At 33.6% G+C, this 17,749-nt stretch overlaps 1 protein-coding gene and 1 long non-coding RNA gene across 3 annotated transcripts; one reads left to right on the top strand and one right to left on the bottom strand.

Annotated features, from left to right (window-relative positions):
* Window positions 1-4,256: 4,256 nt before the first annotated feature.
* LOC140960038 (uncharacterized) lies at window positions 4,257-16,708 on the bottom strand. Of its 2 annotated transcripts, XM_073418155.1 has the most exons (12): window positions 16,504-16,708; window positions 14,784-15,356; window positions 14,340-14,401; window positions 14,089-14,171; window positions 12,986-13,085; window positions 12,716-12,801; window positions 12,334-12,416; window positions 10,923-11,050; window positions 10,748-10,849; window positions 9,824-10,117; window positions 9,620-9,742; window positions 4,257-4,833 (listed from the first exon to the last, which is right to left on the bottom strand). In XM_073418155.1, the coding sequence occupies exons 2-12, from the start codon at window positions 15,271-15,273 to the stop codon at window positions 4,450-4,452; spliced, it is 1,935 nt and encodes a 644-aa protein (XP_073274256.1). In that variant the 5' UTR covers window positions 15,274-15,356; window positions 16,504-16,708; the 3' UTR covers window positions 4,257-4,449. The 2 variants fall into 2 exon arrangements, with proteins under 2 accessions (XP_073274256.1, XP_073274255.1); XM_073418154.1 differs by lacking the exon at window positions 16,504-16,708 and having other exon boundaries at window positions 14,784-15,394.
* LOC140960039 (uncharacterized) lies at window positions 4,840-8,321 on the top strand. The gene is made up of 2 exons (XR_012172090.1): window positions 4,840-6,040; window positions 6,341-8,321. It is a non-coding gene; the product is annotated as an uncharacterized lncRNA (long non-coding RNA).
* Window positions 16,709-17,749: the final 1,041 nt, after the last annotated feature.

The following is a 17,749-nucleotide window of genomic DNA, read 5'->3' as shown; positions in this document are numbered from 1 at the left end:
CTTATAAAGCTATAAGCATCCCAAATTCATTTGGCCTATTTGATATAAAAATCAGAAAATTTATTGTTATTTTTAAAGGTACACATTTCTTTTCATTTACTAAAGAATGGTGGACCTCAAGTATATTATTTAATATCCACACTCAAGGTAATACCCTATTACTAACATCTCATTTACAAAAAAAATAAATCATCTATATGACACAAACTAGGATGTTATTTATCTATCTTGCTACATAATTATATATTAACGGCTGCAGGCTCAATTCGGAAATACTAAGTTTTATCTTATAAATGACTTAAGGTTGAACTTGAGCTCGAGATCCATAGAAGCTCACGCTCGAAAAGCTCTAACTCGAGTTCCAAAAAATTCGAACTCAGATCTTATTGTAGCGACGACTCAATAAAGTTGTGGATCGAGTTGACTCAATCTACACACATGAGATTATACTCGCATTTAACACAAAATTACACAAAAACTGTTACTAAAAAGCTTCTCTTTCTAGCAAGTTTCTAACTCAATGTGACTTCACTCGAACATCTAAGTCGTGCTACGCATAAATGGCAACCCTTTTCTGGATAAATATTACACATGTTCCTCTATAGAATCGTAGGATCTTTAACAAGTGATTTTTGTACATCGTAAAATCACCACTCGAGTTAGTGTAAACTAAGATTTAGAACCTGAAGGGAAAAGGGACAAAACATGATATACTCCTAATGAAGAGATGACGACATACTTATTTAAATTATAGTTTTGATGTATATTTAAAACTATTATAGGAAACTAGAAATATTTTATGGGAAAGAAAATTAGTCGTGATTCCTACCAATCGTGCAATTTGGATGGCTAATTTGCTACTAAATTAAAACCTACTATTCTTGTGTAGTTCGTATGTAATTGGCAATAAAATAGAATGAAGTCACACCAAACTAACTCGCCCCTTCAATTATTGCCGACGGAAAAACAGAACAAAACGAGGAAAAGTAAAAGGCAAAAAGAAACTGAAAGGGACGTTGCTCTGGAAATAAATATATTGTGTGTATTAGAAGTTAATGTTGTGCTATGGTGTTGTCAACACGAGCACACAACACTGCAGCGAAAATTAATCATTAACACAAATATAATTTTAATAAATAAACATCAGTTTTAAATTATGCACAAGTACGAATATATGTGCGATGCCTCATGGCAAAAAATTCACTAGAAAATTATGTAAATCGTTTACACCAAAACAATACTAGTGAGATAAACAAAACTAAATTCCTTGACATTCCAAGGAATTAACATGCATCAAACACTCAAAAGTAAATACTAGATGCAAGAAACAAAAAACGTGTTGCTTAAAACCAAACAAAAACACTCTTCGATTAACACTCTGCGTCAGTGTTGGTCTTCGAGTGTTGGCAACACAAATCAGCAACACGGCAAAATCTGTGACTCAATCACACAAAGTCTTCAACATTAAAAATATTCTTCAGTAATCTCTGTAAAAGGACTATGCACTTGGTCCAAGAAAAACCACGCAGAGATCACACACGAGAAAGCTCACGAAGACACAAAAGAACACTCTTCAAAGCCACGAAAGGAGACTCTCCAAAAGATTACTCAAAAGATCACAAAAAGGTCTCCACGAAGAGTCTAGCTTCGCTCTATCTCCAAAGCTCTTCTCTCTCTAAGCCTCTTTGCCACTCAAGCCTCTTCTCTCTCTACAACCCCACTTGTATCTCAAAAGCTTTTTTTTCTCTCTCTCAAAACCTTGTACGGCGGTAAGGCTATACATCTTTATATTATGACTTTGACCTAAAAGTTATTCCATAGAAGAGTCCTGAGAAATATGGAAACAAGATTTTCATTAGATATAAAACTCTTTTAAACATGGATAAAATATCTTGGAGATAAAAATAATATTAAACTGCTTTAAGAGTAGGTCTCTTGTTAGACCCACTTTTAATGAATTGATCCAATTATTCCCAAAGAATGATTAAGAAGATGATTAGCGTCCGGGTCCCCACATTGAAAATGCTATTTTTTACGTCATCAATTTAATTCAAATTGTTTTCAATATGGGTGTCAAAATCAGACATTACCTACCAACCCGATACGGTTCAACCCGAAAAAAATCTGGTTTGGGGTTTTCGGGTTTGAATCAGATCGGGTTGGCCCGATAGCTGACCCGAAAAAACAAATCGGGTAAAATTTTAATTTTTTTTAAAAATATATAATTAATAGATATTGTCTACATTTATATATTGTATGACTGAAAAAATATTTATTTATATCATAACTTTTCATAATTTAATATTTATTTTGAACATTTTTTTATAAGTAATTGTTTATTTGATTTAGTAAATATACTTTATTTTTTACTATTAGACTTTCAAATTTAAATAATATATATGAGAGAGATTTGTTATTATGTGTTTAAATTAAAATAATATTATTTTTTTTGAATTTTATTTAATTTTCGTTAGATAAAATTTAAAAAATTCAAAATCGGGTTGATCGTGTTCGGGTTCAGGCTCAGGTTCGTGTTGAGCAATTTTTGAATAGTACTATTGTTTAACCCGACTCAACCAACATGGCCTACACGAATTGACACAACTAGTTTTCAATAGTTTAATAAGATGTGTGTGTGTATATATATATTCGATATATTGCTTTCTTATTATAAATGGCACGAATTGTGAACACAAAATAGATACAACGGTCCACGAATTAAGTCTGTACAAACAGTAAATAGCGTTCGCGTTTGAACATTGACTCGCATCTCATTGAAGGGAAAGGCTATTCTTATTTATTTATTTATTTATTTATTATTATTATTATAACTAACAAACAACTACACATTAGACAGTACCTAACACGTAAGTATGACGTAACCTTTCATGGCATGCCCGAGTATTTAAATATCATGGTAATTTAAATTATTGAGAAAAATAAATATTTTTGTCAAGTTCCTAAATGGCGTGAAGCATTATGATCCGGCTTCAAGCTGTATAAATTTAAGTGCTTACGTTTTTATATTTTTTTATAATTTTTATTTTAATTATATCAAATAATTAATAAATTAAATGATACGTAAACGTAAACTTTTTAATAATAAATGCATAAATATTCAAGTCATCGAACCATTCCTCTCAAAATCACAAATTATGTGGAAAACATTTGTGCCGCTCGTTGTTTGATCAAGTTTCATTTATTGGTCTTAAAGAAAGGAAGGGTTCTGCACAAAATTAATTTCAATGCATTTAACTTTTTTTGTTTATAAATATTTTTTTATTTAATAAAAATATTATTAAAAGAATTACGCTTTTAGCATTTTTTTTACATTCAATCAAAGAGTTGACATTTTTTAACAATTTTTTTGTTCAAATCGAAACTTTTTCCTCACGTTTAATTGTGCTTAATCGATGTTTTTTATCGTTATTTTAGAACACTGATTTTTTTCCCAAAAAACAATAAAAATCTATAATTAAGATAGTGTATTAATTACATATAAATTATTATATTATTTAAAGAAATTTAGTTATACAACTTTTAACTAAAAAATAATCATGACATTAGTCATTTAAATTACCACAAAACTTACCATAAGAAGACTTTCATGATATAATAATCTATTAATAAAAGGAATCACACGCTTTTGAACCCGAAGTTCCAGATCGTGACAGCTCTACCTTTTTTTTTTTTGAATAATTAAAATTTACCAGTGGATTATTAAAAATAATAACCATATTTTTGTTGGTTGATTTGGTCTTATTAGATTTAACAAATTAAATAGTAGCACCAATTAAGGCTGTTACGCACCTACAAGTTAACTCAATATTTTATTCGGCTAAAAATGTGCCTCTGTATGTTCCAATCTTATCAAAAGGTGATTAAAAATAAATAAAATTGGTGATTTGTATAAATTAATTTGTTTTGCATACAATATTTTGTTTTGTACACAAAAATTACTTAAAAATATTGTATGCAAAACAAATTAATTTTTACATACAGAGGCACATTTTTAGCCGAAATCGGAATTGTATTATCTATATGTTTTCCATCATTAGGGGTTGCAGGAATGTTCTCCAAATTAGGCTTGAAATGCAGATCACAACCATAATGTAATTTCATCATTAGGGGTTGCAGGAATTTGCTATAATTATTATGTGAAATGATTAAATTTATCTCAGAAAGTAGGAGGCCATTCTCCATTATGAGGTCGCTGTTCAAAAGTTTTTTTGGACAAAAAATGTATCAATCGGAAGTATACGAAAAGAATGAACAATTTTACTTGCTCATTCTCAGTTATTTCAGCTAAATGTTGACTAATACATATGAAAAAAGAACATAGCTCTCAAAAAATTTGGAAAGTTACCCTGAAATAATATTATCAAATCAATTCTCGATTTTCTGCCTACAAAATTGGTACCTGAAAGGACAGTTTGGCCTGGCCAAATGTCACATTACAACACCCTCAATATTGTGGAGAGCTTTTCTCGCAATCTTGAACTTTTTTGTCAAGGAACTTTGGCTACTCAGAACATACTTGGTGATGAAGAACTCGATCCCGTTCCTCAGAGATTCATACTCAGGAATGGTAGCAATACGCGTAAAAACATTCCAGACGAGTTTATCTGGAAACTCGAGTATGGCCTCAAATAAAACCCGGAAATGCATAATCCTTTTGGGAGTCGGATGGATGGCGTCGTTTAACTCAACTGCCTTCAAAACTGCTAATGAAAGACTAAAACATACAACCATTTCGACAACAAATTTAGCTAGGTGCATGGATCTGATCAATGGCATTGAATCCAGTTCCTTGAAATGATCCCACAAACAGTACTGTGAAATTTACACAAAGGGCTAAGATAAGTTAAAGAAATGCTAAAAAAAGAAGTGGAATGACCAGTTTTCCCATTATCACACGGAAATAGTAAAGCCACGGCAAGATGCATATAGGCCACGACTTTCAGTAATCTCAGATTTGTTTCCATTAAAGAATATTCAACAGCAAATGCCATAAATGGAAATCAATGCCGAGTAAAAATACATAAAGGAGTGGCTATATCAACAAAGATGCTTAGTTCGTGTTCACATTCACATCGAATTTAAAAAAATTGCAGAAATCATACTTCCATCATTCACAGCTAGCTACTTGCACAGTATGAAAGTTCAAAAAATAATGCAGAGTCGTAGATCTTAAATGAAAAATTCTTGACAACAGTGTTCTAAAAAACGCCGCCTAGGCGATTGGGCAATTTATTTTTGGAGAGCTGTAGCCAGAATAATCGGCTGCCTAGGCGAAGACCATAAATTCGAATAGGCGGGCCTCCGTCAAGATTTTTTAATTTTTTTAAAAAAATAAAAGATTTATTGGCCAACTTATCGGCTGTCTTCTCCATTTTCTTCCCCAACTATCGACCGAGAGAAACTCAGAAAAGAACCCAGCGAGAATTACTGAGAAATTTTCATCCCTCTCGCCCTCGCCGTCTGCTCAGTCTCAAAGATTGCTCATTCACTATCCCTTCTGCAAGTTCTGGATGCTCTTGGCCCAAATGGCTGCGGCAAATCAACCCTTTTAAAAGTATTCAGCACTCGATTCTTTTCAAAATTTCAAGTTTTTTGTTCTGTCAGCAGTTTTTTATATTGTTATTTTCTAGTGAAATTAACAGCTCTCGGAGGGAAATTTTATAGCTGTATGGTTTGTGCATCAGTTATTTTGCTGGCTTTGCCATTCATGCTCGAACTTGATATATTGTTTACTCTAGTATTATGTTTGGTGCCTTATTTTCTTACATCTTAGTTATTGTTGTGTATTATTCTGCTTTCCATGGCTTCCGAGCCTGTTAACTTTTGTGGATCAGAACTCGGTGTTTATTTCTTTTCTGTAATTTATACAGATTTTAGGTAGATTATTGAATCCAAATGGTGGGTTATTGCTGACGAACTGAAAACAGGAGTAGGTGATGTGAAAAGGCTATATGTAAAGAGAAGATTCAATCAGTGAAAGACCAGCAAGAACTAGGAGATTTATGATCTATTTCTTCTGGTTGGCTGCTTTTCAAATTTTCTTCGACTTTATTTACACCTTTAAGCTGATAGCATCGATCGAAAACCCAATAATGGCATCATCAAACAGACACTGGTCTGGCATGTTTAAGCTGATAGCAACGATCGGGTGTGATATTCATTGTTAGCTCATGTGTTTGAAATTTGAATATTACTGGATATTCATTATTTCACTTCTAGAAATAGCCTAATTTGTTTTGTTTGAATAGTTGAATTTCAAATTTGTGTTAGGATAAATTTTGTTGGCTTGAATTTCATATTTATGTTATGAAAATGGCAGGTATTGTGTCTTCTGAAGCATCTAATTTTGAAGCATAATTCGAATGATGTTGGAGGATGGGAATTTGCGGAGTTGGTGGATCTTAAAATTTTGGATAAGTTAAAATGTAAGTTGTGTGAAAAAATTACTAGTGGTGGAATTTATCGGATCAAACATCTAGCCAAAATCAAGGGACAGGTTGCCCCCGTGTAGAAATCTTCGGACGAGCATAAACTGAAGCGTAAGAATCAATTCTTTGAAGAAGCAAGAAAAAAAAAGAAACAAAATAATATGAATGAAGTGAAGGTGAGATAAGAAGATTTCTTGAAGAATACAATGAAGACAAATAAATTCTAGAGACAAGAAGAAACCCGGATACTCTTGGCCCTTATAGACCAACTTGCTTCCGTCAGTGATTTTGATTCTTCATCGGGTGGAAGTAAGAAGCCGAAACAACAAAAAAATATTATTGATACATTTTGGAAGCAAAGGACACAGTGTGTGCACGAAAATGTAGTCTGATGGGTGTATGAGTCCGGTATTCCTTTTCATGTCATTGACAATGATAGCTTCAAGAGGTTTATGGAAACGGTTGGTCAATTTGGCCCCGGTTATCGTCCTCCAACCAATGTTGTAAATGGCGAAAGGCGGTGGCGGGGCGGTCAATGACCACCTATCGCCTAAGCCGCCGCCTAGCGGTTGAATTTTTTTAGCAATTTTTTATAGGTAATTATATATATCATGCAATGCAATTACAAATAATTATCATTTTTTATGTAATTTATGTAATTAAATAATGTTTATGTACAGAAAAGTTTCATACAATATAATACAATCTAGTCAACGTGTAAATAAATATATAAATGCAAACTCGCAATATAATTAAGGTGGTGGCTAATGGTCGCGACGGATGGTGGCGGTTAGGCAGATGGTGGCTGATGGTGGACACTTGGCACCAAAAGTAAATACAAAAGATAGAGGTATTTTAATTATATCTAGGGTTTTAAAATTGATTGATTTTAGCTAATTTTTAAAATTATTTGATTTTGACAGTTGACTAAGATTTTCAAATCATTGGCCGCCTCCACGGCCTGCTCGCCCGCCGGATAGCCTCGTTCGCCTATAGAGACCGCTTTAAACAAAGGCGGGGCGGTCGAGGGTCGGCTACTGCCTAGGCGGCCGTCTCGACCGTCATTTAGAACATTGCCTCCAACTATCTATTAAGGGAGCCCTTATTGAAGGAAGGGGTGGAGATAACAAAAATCTTAAAGATGCAAGAAAAAGAATGGGCTTTGAATGGTTGCTCATTTTTTGACCGATGCTTGGACCGACCGAAAAGAAAAAGTATCATGAATTTGTGTCTCAACTATAAGGAAGGCACAATTTTTCTTTCTTCAAAGGAAGCATCGGATGAAGCTCACACCGGGAATTATATCTTTGAATATGTGGACAAGTGCATTGAAGAAGTTGGGCCACAATATATAGTTCAAGTGGTAACAAACAATGTTCAAATAATATGGCGGCGAAAGACTTGTTCAAGGAGAAGAGGCCACATATATTTTGGACTTCATGTGCAACTCACACCGTGAATCTTATGCTTCAACGAATTGGGAACTAACCTAAGTCCAAAAGGGTGATTGAGGAAAAAGCTTCACCATCTTTATTTATGCACATCACAAAAAAAAAAATTGTCAATGATGAGGAAGTTTACCCAAAATAGACATTGTGAGGCTGGGAGTGACAAGATTTGCAACCATTTTTCTAACTTTGCAAAGCTTGATGGAGAAGAAAAGTGAACTGAGAGCTATGGTTGCTAGTGAAGAATGGAATGTATGCAAACATTCAAATATTGTAAAGGGAAAGCGGCATATAATACCGCTTTGAGTGCCTATGGGGTAAGTTTTTGCTTGAAGCTGTTTGCTCCTTTAGTTAAGGTGTTTCGTCTTGTTGATGGGGATAAGAAACCATCTATGGGTTTTTTGTATGGTGAATTACTTAGAGCGAGAAAAGAGATTAAAGTGGGATTCAATAATCAAGAGCTTCACTATCATCCCATTGTTGATATTATTGACGAGAAAAGTAGTAATCGGTTTGATAGTCCACTACATTTGGACGCCTACCTCTTGAACCCTTATTTCTCGTTCAATGACCGGAGCATAGGAAATTGTTCAATAAAGAGGGTGGATTTGGAAGAGCATTTGTTAAGGCGAGATGCGCAAATGATGATGAGAAATATGATTCGGGTAAGAAATAAGTATTAAGTAATAATTGCTTACTCTATTTTGTAATTTTTATTGCTAGTTTTTTGGTTTACTAATTGTAATTGTTTGATTAGTTTATTTAATTGGATAGTGGCATCTTTATGGAAATGGTGTACCTAAATTGCAAAAAATGACTAATAAAATCCTTTCTTTAACTACAAGTTCTTCTGGTTGCGACAGAAATTGAAGTACTTTGGAGAGGGTAAGTACTTAATTACTTATTGTGTACTAATTATTAAATTTTTAAATATGTATTCAATATTAATATTTTTCTTTAATGTAGATCCATACAAAGAAAAAAATAGACTAGATATCGAAACTTTGAACAATTTAGTCTATGTTCAATCCAATACCAAGATCATCAAGAAGAAGAAAAAAAAATGGATGTGTTACTTGCTAGTGAAGTAGCTATGGCACAAGGATGAATTGTTGAAGGTGGAAAATGGAATTCAAATGTTGAAGATATAAGGGAACTTCCCGAATAAGAATTTGTATCGGATGGAAAGGAGGAGATGTCATGGATTTTGAGTTTGAATTCGATACACAGAAAGTGATGGAAAAATATGGAGACGAACAAGAAGAATTAGATGTTTAGTCTTAATATCCATATATTATGTTGGAAAAATGTTGAAGATGTTTAAGTCTCATGGTATGAAGGCCGTAGTAAACATATGATATATAAAAATTTATTAATATCTATACAATATTATAGCAAGTGTAAAACTCATGAATGTTCCAAGATGTTGTTAAGGGTTAAAAAAACTGCCTAGGCGGTGGGCAGGCGTCCGCCTACCGTCCACCGCTTTTTAAAACAATGCTTGACAGGGACCGATAAAGCAGGTATTACCAACTCCAATCTCATAAAAGTTCACTATAACTTTTTTATCTCCATTACTGCTAAACTATGAGTTCATTTCAATTCCAGATTCTAAATAACTACCGCAAAGGTCTGAAATACTTGGTACTTCAATCTCTCAATTATTGAGTAAGTGGTTAAACTAGATAAAGACATCCAGATACAGAAATCAAGAAGTCCTACCTGCAAAGTGAACCTGTGGTTTTTGTCGAAGCTGCACAATTTAGATGCAAGAAGACAGTAGTACTTGTTAAATATTTTTTCCTGCAGACAACACTCCACAAGTACCCGCATGATCTCTCGATCCTAAACATAAATGTATAAAAGATGAGACAAATTTTGAAATATCAGATAAACAATTAAGAAAACCGAATACATATATGGAACCTGCTTCCCCAGTAACTCTAGTCTCAGAAGTTTCTCAAATGCATCAATGTAATCCTCGGCACTCATAATTATGCAAAAAATTGCTCTTCTTGCATCTGTATTCATCTTTTGCGCTGCAGCAAGCTGTAGCATCTTTTTGGTTTCAGGAATCTCCTTATCGATTGCTCCGGCAACGTCTTCAAGGTTATCTATACCTGAAGCAATAACCTCAGACAACCACCATTGGCCTTTCTTGTAGGGATCAAGAAACTGACTCCATTTTAACCCTCGAATTAATATATTATCTACTTTTAACTGCAAAAACAATAGAACGTTACCAAAAGACCATTGGCATTCATCACAAAAAATGGCAAATCACATTTTTTCATTATCTATATCTATTTAATATGGAAGAAATAAATAGAAAAAACTTCAGAAATATTTTAAACTATTTTTCAGGCCATTATTATTATGTTACAACTTGTGTGTTTCGCTGAGTAATCAAGCTAATGCTTTCTTTCACAAATTTCAACATTTAGTAAACTTTGTCATACTGCATAATTAAGTCTTGCAGCTTTTTCCAACAAAGTGCTTGATCATTGTTCCAGGCCATCTTAGATCAACCAAAACATAAGACAGAAAAAATTACCAGAATTCAACACGTTGCCTGAGACAAATAACTGTGAAAATATGGGGGAAATTGGAAAGATACTAATATACTGGAAAGCAGACAAAAAAGGGTGTAGCTTGCAGCTGGGTCCATAACAGTAGACACGAGACAAAAGAATGATAACATGAAATTAATAAGCTATAAGAATCAAAATAGGAATGGCAGGGTTTTCAAATGCATTAATGCCCATCCACTCATGTAAAATGTCTTATGGAAGTAATTCATGATGCAACAGATAGTATTAAACAGGAGGGAAAACATAAGCCAGTGGACACCTTTTGTAGCCACTTCTTTACTTGGGTATACTTTGGAGTAATTTCCTCAGATCTTTTTCTATTGTTCTTGATATCGTAAATAGTTTCAAGCATAAACCTCATCTGCAGAAAATGATGAACATCAATTGATGTTTGAAGCAGATATGATTCAGAAAATACTGAAAAAAATATGTACTCTGTTACAGCTCCAATTTGATTGCCCCTCTTCAGAAGACGCCTTCAAATAATTTGCCCTACTCTGAACACTTGAGATTAAGTTTTTCATCTCACTAGGATCATCTCCTCGTAATTTCATGCCACAACCTATCAGAAGCAAGAAATTTTATGAGAAGCTAGCTTAATAAACGACAACCAAGTTCATTTAAAGAATAAAGAATACAATAAATAGCTGGCTGTCAAAAGACATGACAATAAGTATATACAAACGTGTTGGTAAAGACATTCTGCAAATAGGAAAAGAAAGTTAGAACAAAGAATATTTCCAACAAAGAAGCTCCAAGATGTTGTGTTTGTGTATCTAGTACATTATGGAAATATCAAGCTATCACATAAAGAATCTATGAACTTTTGGTGCAATTACTTTAACTTCAGTGTTCCCTGCACATAGACGTTTCCTTGATAATTGTAAATAATTGACAACCAGAACTACTTGAATAGTTGAGCAGTGGAAAAGTTTACGGTTTCAAGCATAAACAAATACAAGCATCGCATTTCTGAAACTGATCTTTCATATCTATCACTGAAAAAAGGGTTCTTGTTTAAGATGAGGTGATATTGGCAAACAGGCACAAAAACAAAGGTTAATTAACATCATAGTTATTAAAGACACTCGCCTGGCTGCGCCAATAACCCAGGCGCAACACTTTAAACAAGCGTGCCCTTTAGGCGTGCCTAGGCAGATGGGAGGCGCAGAAGCATGTGCCTGGTTGCTGTGTATTGAGATTTTGTGCATACATATAAAATAATTCAACCAAACAAATTTTAAAGCCCAATAGCAAAATTCTGCCTATTTAATGTTTAAAAAACCCTATATGCATATGTTTCATCTCCCTCGTGCTCAAATTCTCTCTGCGTCTACACGAGTCGCTAAATTGAAGAGTGCAACTGCGCAGCAGCTAACCTTCCATCAAGGAAATAATAATACTCAGTTTTGTTTCTGTCACTGAAGGTTAGCATAATTATTCCTCAGTTCTGTTTCTGTCAAAGTTCAGCAATTATTTCTCAAAGGTTAGCACTAAGTTATCATGATTCGTGAGAATAGCAATACAGCCACTACTCAATTTTGTTTTTGTCAAAGTTCACTAGATGATGATGTTCCTTATTTCAATATAATTTACACTTTGTATTTCAGCAATATATTTATATTTTATAATTTGTATTTAATTTATGTAATATCTTAGTATAAATCACTTTATACATATGTTGAATTTTAAATGCGCTTTACTTCTACTTTGGTAAAGCCTGCGCCTTGCGCCTCAGGCTCCTGCCGCTTTAGTGTGTCTTGCACCGTAAATAACTACGATTAACATCCAAAGCCATAAAAGGTTTGATCGCTGTCAAAAAACATTGGGAAAAAATGAACTTACATTGTAAAACTGTTTTGATTGTAGAAACATCAAGCTCTGTTAACCGCTTGCTTAGAATGATCAAGAAATCATACATCAACTCACTGGAAATTGTCAAAGAGAGAGCTTATCAATGGGTAAAAATATGCACATACAAAAATAATCATTGTTTAGACAAGAATAAAGTTTAAGTGTCAAATATGTAAGTCACTGATGGAGGGATTATTGATTATTCATTTGAAAAAGTACAATGGCAGAGTTCAATAGCAAACACAACTTTTTTGGTAAAGTCAATGACGTTACTACAAATTAGAGTACAACAAGAATCACAAATTTCCAAAAGTTAGATGCTCAAGAAAATATTTTCAAGAGACAGCTTAACTTCTCCGACCTCATAAATTACCTTGAGCAGACTCCAAAAACATATAAATTTGATAGTAGAAGAGCCAGATTCTGTAAGGAGATTTTGTCCTTCTTCAAATACTCTTCCTGAAAATAGAACAAAAAATAGCCTTAGTTGAATGAACATAGAAGCTGGTCACATTCCACAACTAATTACACATAATTTTGAACTACATAATCAATGCCTTTTCATTAATTGCAGAACTGATTACTTACTTAGAATATAATGACATAAATACAAAGGTGTAAAACATGCTCTAAAAATAAGCACCTCAAAACGTTTTGCCAGGCATGACAGAAGCTTGGCCCCAAAGTCAATCCCAACCAAACAAGCCATGCCAGCAACAGAAGCAGCAAAAACAGCTGCATGCCTTGAAAAGAAACACGAAGCGATGTTCCGTGTCAGCAAAAATGATAAAATAGAAGTTAATTGATAGGAATCATAAAAAAAAACTAAATAATATTTGACTTTAAATATCATTCAACGGCAAGTAAAAGTCAAAAAGATTACAAGTGCAGATCATCGAACACTTGGGTAAAAGCTCAGATGGTAATAGTGGGATGTACCAGAAGCAGTAAAGAAAAAAATGAGTTAAAGCAAAAAACAGCAAAATAAATGGCATTAACTTCCAAAAATACAATTAGTTTCTTATTCTTGCATGGCTTATCACCTGCATGTTCGAAAATCTGTTCACTTTATACTTGGTGCACAATTGATTCCTGCAAGCCTTTATACAGGAATGATTAAACCACATACGAAGACGATAAAGAAATAAATCCAACATTTCCTCAAAAATCTGCATGGTTTGACCCTGGAGGAATATTAGCAGACCCAAATGTTGAAAATATTGGGCCAAGAAAGAGGCCTATAAAGGAAACCCAACAATTTATAAAGCATACCAGAGGAGATAGAAAAAGCAAGTGGGAGGGAGCCGGTAGTTTGTTATGCAAGCTGGGGTGGGAAAAGGAGATGAATAGAGAGGGAGGGGGGGATGGAGTGAGTATGTCAAATATTGCTATGTAAATGCTAGATAAGCTAGGGCAAGAGAGAGTATTTCCTTCTTGAGAGTAGGGGTGAGAATCGTCTTCCTGTAATTCTTCTTATTATACCAGCAATATAATTCAATACATTTTACGTTCATAACATATTAGTTCCATTCATCAATTTTTTCTATTCGAATATCCTATTTGTGTTAACTATTGACGACTGCGTTAGAACCATATACAGAAATTCTCAAATAATGTGTCAACCAAAAGATACATCTGACTGGCGCAAAAAGTTGTAAACTTCTAATTCATTGATAGTTCAACTGGGGGCAAATGCGGGAAAAAAGAGGAAACAATAAGAAACTTAGAGGAGGCATCAAACTCAACTGTTCGAAGCCACTTATCTCCCTAGAACATGATCTGACAACCTCTTCACACACAATTTGAGAGTAAACATTGTGGCCAGCTGACTGCATATAGATCAAGTTATCAGAGAATGGAATACCAACAAATTTGCTCTGCCATTCCATAATGAAGCAGGCATTCATAAGAACAAACGATAGTTGAAAAAGTGAAATAACACTCCAAATATCATATAAATAGATGATACAAAATGAATATAGTAATATGCGGCTTACTTGAATACATCTAAAGACTTCACCCGTTATTGATTTAGCGTCAGAAAGCTTATTTAATATCCCTGAAGAAAAACAAGTAAATCAGGAGATATAAAATCATGGTGAAGAGATCATACACTTTAGTTATTGTCAAGTGCACTGCACCTTCACTTATTTATTTATTGGTATAAATTGACAATCATGCACTTTATAGATTAATTCTCAATCTAAAACAAAGCCACCTCAAACTTTAGTAGCTAAAAAATTATATTTACTAACATTGTACACATGAAAAGAATTCAAAATAATTTCTTTAACTTTAAAATTTACGAAAAAACAAAAGAGGGTATACCAGGCATTTTGCCAAAGAGAGAGAACGTGGAGTGCACTCGACAAGGAAAATGGCGAGCATCTCTCAATCAGTACAAAATTAAAAGGAATCAACATGCCAAGGTAAATTTGTACCTCGTACTTGGAGACGTAGTTGATCGTATTCTTCTGATCCATCTCCACCATGAGACCTAAGATGAGGATGCAAATATTTTGTTGGTGCCTCGTTTGGAAAGTTTTCAAGCACCACATCAGCGAAAGATGATTCAACCTTATCAGAGGTTCTAATATCTGAATCGTTTGCTAGTTCGATTTTTTGTTCTTTTTTGAGTCGCTTACAAGTTTTAAGTTTTTCAGCTGAAAATTGGTTATCGAGGCCTTTCCTTCCTTTCACCTTTTTGGTATTATTTGGTAAGATCACCTCATCCACCACATTGTTATGCTCCTCAAAACTACCAACCCTTGCCGCAACAGAATCAAGAACAGAAGGTATTCCCTCGATTAATGCGTCAATATCATCATTGGCGGCACTCAACCTCCCATTTTTCACCTTGAGTCTCTTCGCAAGTTTCCTCTCAAATCTTAAATCATCCTCTGCAGATAAAGACCTTCCTCCCATCTCCATTTCAAGATACTGGCTGAAACCGCTTTTCGAACACCCTCCTAAACCTTTTTTTCTCTTGGATTCCTTCGACTTAATTTTGGAAACTGCTATTGTAGAAAGTTGTCCAATGCAAAAATGAATATCTCATCATCAGAAAGCACAAACTCCGCTGAATTAACTATTCATTGAAACTGATCAATTAGAAGCAAACAAAAACAGGGCATATAAACAAAATGAATCCATCATACTATATATATATATATATATATNTATATATTACTTGATGTTGGACCCAAGAATCGAACTTTTTCTTGTTCTTAGCTGATCGAAATTTTTTGGTCTATTCTGTTAGGTCGGAAACCCAAGTAGCATGTAAAGAATAAAACCTTAATCGAATCAAATTTCATCAGACTCGACTATATATTAGGTTTTTGATTCGGTTATGACATTGCCGGAGAAGTGTTTAAGTATGATTTTTCTTGACTCTGTGGTGTTAATGAATTTCGATATCAATCTGTTTGGAATAATTTATTGAAACAGAATTGCCATTAGGTATATACGGTGCTGACGATCCAATCTCACGTTTCAATATCTATACAAGTGCGGTTGCCGAAGAATAATGGGTGAGATTTTCTCAACTTCCATGTGTATTTCAGTCTATTAGGAGAAAATGTTCTCAACTTCCATGGTTTGCTGAAATCCTAAAAGCGCGTGATTAGAGCAAGACAGTTAATTACCGAACCCAAAAGCTATGCAGTGGTGGTCAGTAATCACCAAAATATCTTAAGAACAGAACCAAAACAAGACCATATCATAGAGGCATTCGTGTCTGCTGAGATAATCAAATAACTTATACAGTTAACATTTATCCGGGTATAAATCATAAACATATACAGAAGTTTTAGCATCAGCACAACAAATTAAAACATAAATTACGGAAAACGCCGATTTCATGCAATTATAACATATATAAGCCACCGTAACAGAAAAATTGGAGATCAAACCAATAAAAAAACCAGAGCACCAGGAACAAAACACGAAAAAACAGCGAAGGAATAAATCCCAAAAATCAGAATAAAACACGCGGCATGTTCTCTTTTCGAAACACCTTAAAAATCCTGATCCGAAACCCTAAATATCTGATTGCGCAAATATCCAATAAATCAACATACGCACATCAAACACTACTCCGATCTAGAAAAAGAACAGAACCAATCTAGAATGTCGCAACTTGTAGGCGAGAAACGGTACCGCGTCGGTTTTACAATATGAACGGAGGAAACAGGCACTCCTTCTCAATCCTACCAAATTTTCAATCGTGAATCGTGCGAGAGAGATATAAAAGGGGAGAAACAGCCTCGCTTCCCAGAATCGAGAAACCTAGGCAAACAAAGAGAGCTCATTCTATAGTTGATCTGGGTATTTATATTACAAGGTCGGGCAATCAGAGACGCGTGGTTGGTTTATTTTTACAGCATCATTGGAGCCGACGCAAGGATAAAACATTTCAAAATAACACTTTTAGTCCTTCAAAGTTTTTAATTTTATAGAAAAATATAATTGTAATGACTAATTTATAATATTTATTAAATTTTAGGGACACAAAAACAACATAAAATTTAGTAAATAGAAATATTATGGAAAGATGAAAATATAAATATTCTTATTTTGTGATATTTTTCTTACATAAAAAAGAATACAGAATAGTTGTCTTGTAAACAAGAACTATCTATATATTTTTATTTTGGAATTTTACATGAAAAATACACAAATTCGTTTTTTTATCAAGTTTTATTTAAAAAAATAAATGATATTTATTTTAAAAATATATCGATTACTTGATTTAAAAATAATCAAATTATATAATCGTTTGTTATTTTTAATAAGCCTGAAAATTTTATATTAGTACGTTAAACATCAAGCATAAATTTACATTTATAAAAAAACGACAAAATATAGTCTGTCAACCGAAATATTATTTACTATTTTATTATCTTTACCATAATTAGTTTCAAAAAAAAAAATGGTTCATTTTTTTGTCCTAAAATATAATAAATATCATAATTTAATCCTTTTCATTATATTTAACAATAAAATTGATGGTGAGAACTAATTTTATTACATTTTTAAAAGTCTAGGGACTAAAAGTGTTTAATTAAAATATTCAAGAGGACAAGTCTTTTTAGTAAGAAAGAGAGTAGAAAGACTAAAAATAGAATATGTATCTTGTGAGACGGTCTCATAAATTTTTATCTGTGAGATAGGTCAACCCAAGCGATATTCACAATAAAAAGTAATACTGCTATGTGAATGCTAGATAAGGTAGGGCAAGAGGGAGGGGGAGGGGATGGAGTGAGTATGTCAAATACTGCTATGTGAATGCTAGACAAGCTAGGGCAAGAGGGAGTATTTCCTTCTTGAGAGTAGGGGTGAGAATCGTCTTGCTGTAATTCTTCTTATTATACCAGCAATATAATTCAATACATTTTACGTTCAT

Source organism: Primulina huaijiensis, chromosome 15 (genome assembly GCF_012295235.1).
Source record: "Primulina huaijiensis isolate GDHJ02 chromosome 15, ASM1229523v2, whole genome shotgun sequence".
Classification (NCBI taxonomy): domain Eukaryota; kingdom Viridiplantae; phylum Streptophyta; class Magnoliopsida; order Lamiales; family Gesneriaceae; genus Primulina; species Primulina huaijiensis.
Note: the sequence above shows the minus strand (reverse complement) of the source record. Positions and strands in the feature narration are given on the sequence as shown.

Coding starts and splice junctions, on each gene's coding strand:
- LOC140960038 (XM_073418155.1), bottom strand. CDS start 15,273: ATGGAGATGGGAGGAAGGTCTTTATCTGCAGAGGATGATTTAAGATTT. Junction 14,402..14,783: donor ACTACGTCTCCAAGTACGAG/GTACAAATTTAC, acceptor GTTTTTCTTCAG/GGATATTAAATAAGCTTTCT. Junction 4,834..9,619: donor ACCACAGGTTCACTTTGCAG/GTAGGACTTCTT, acceptor TAAATTTCACAG/TACTGTTTGTGGGATCATTT.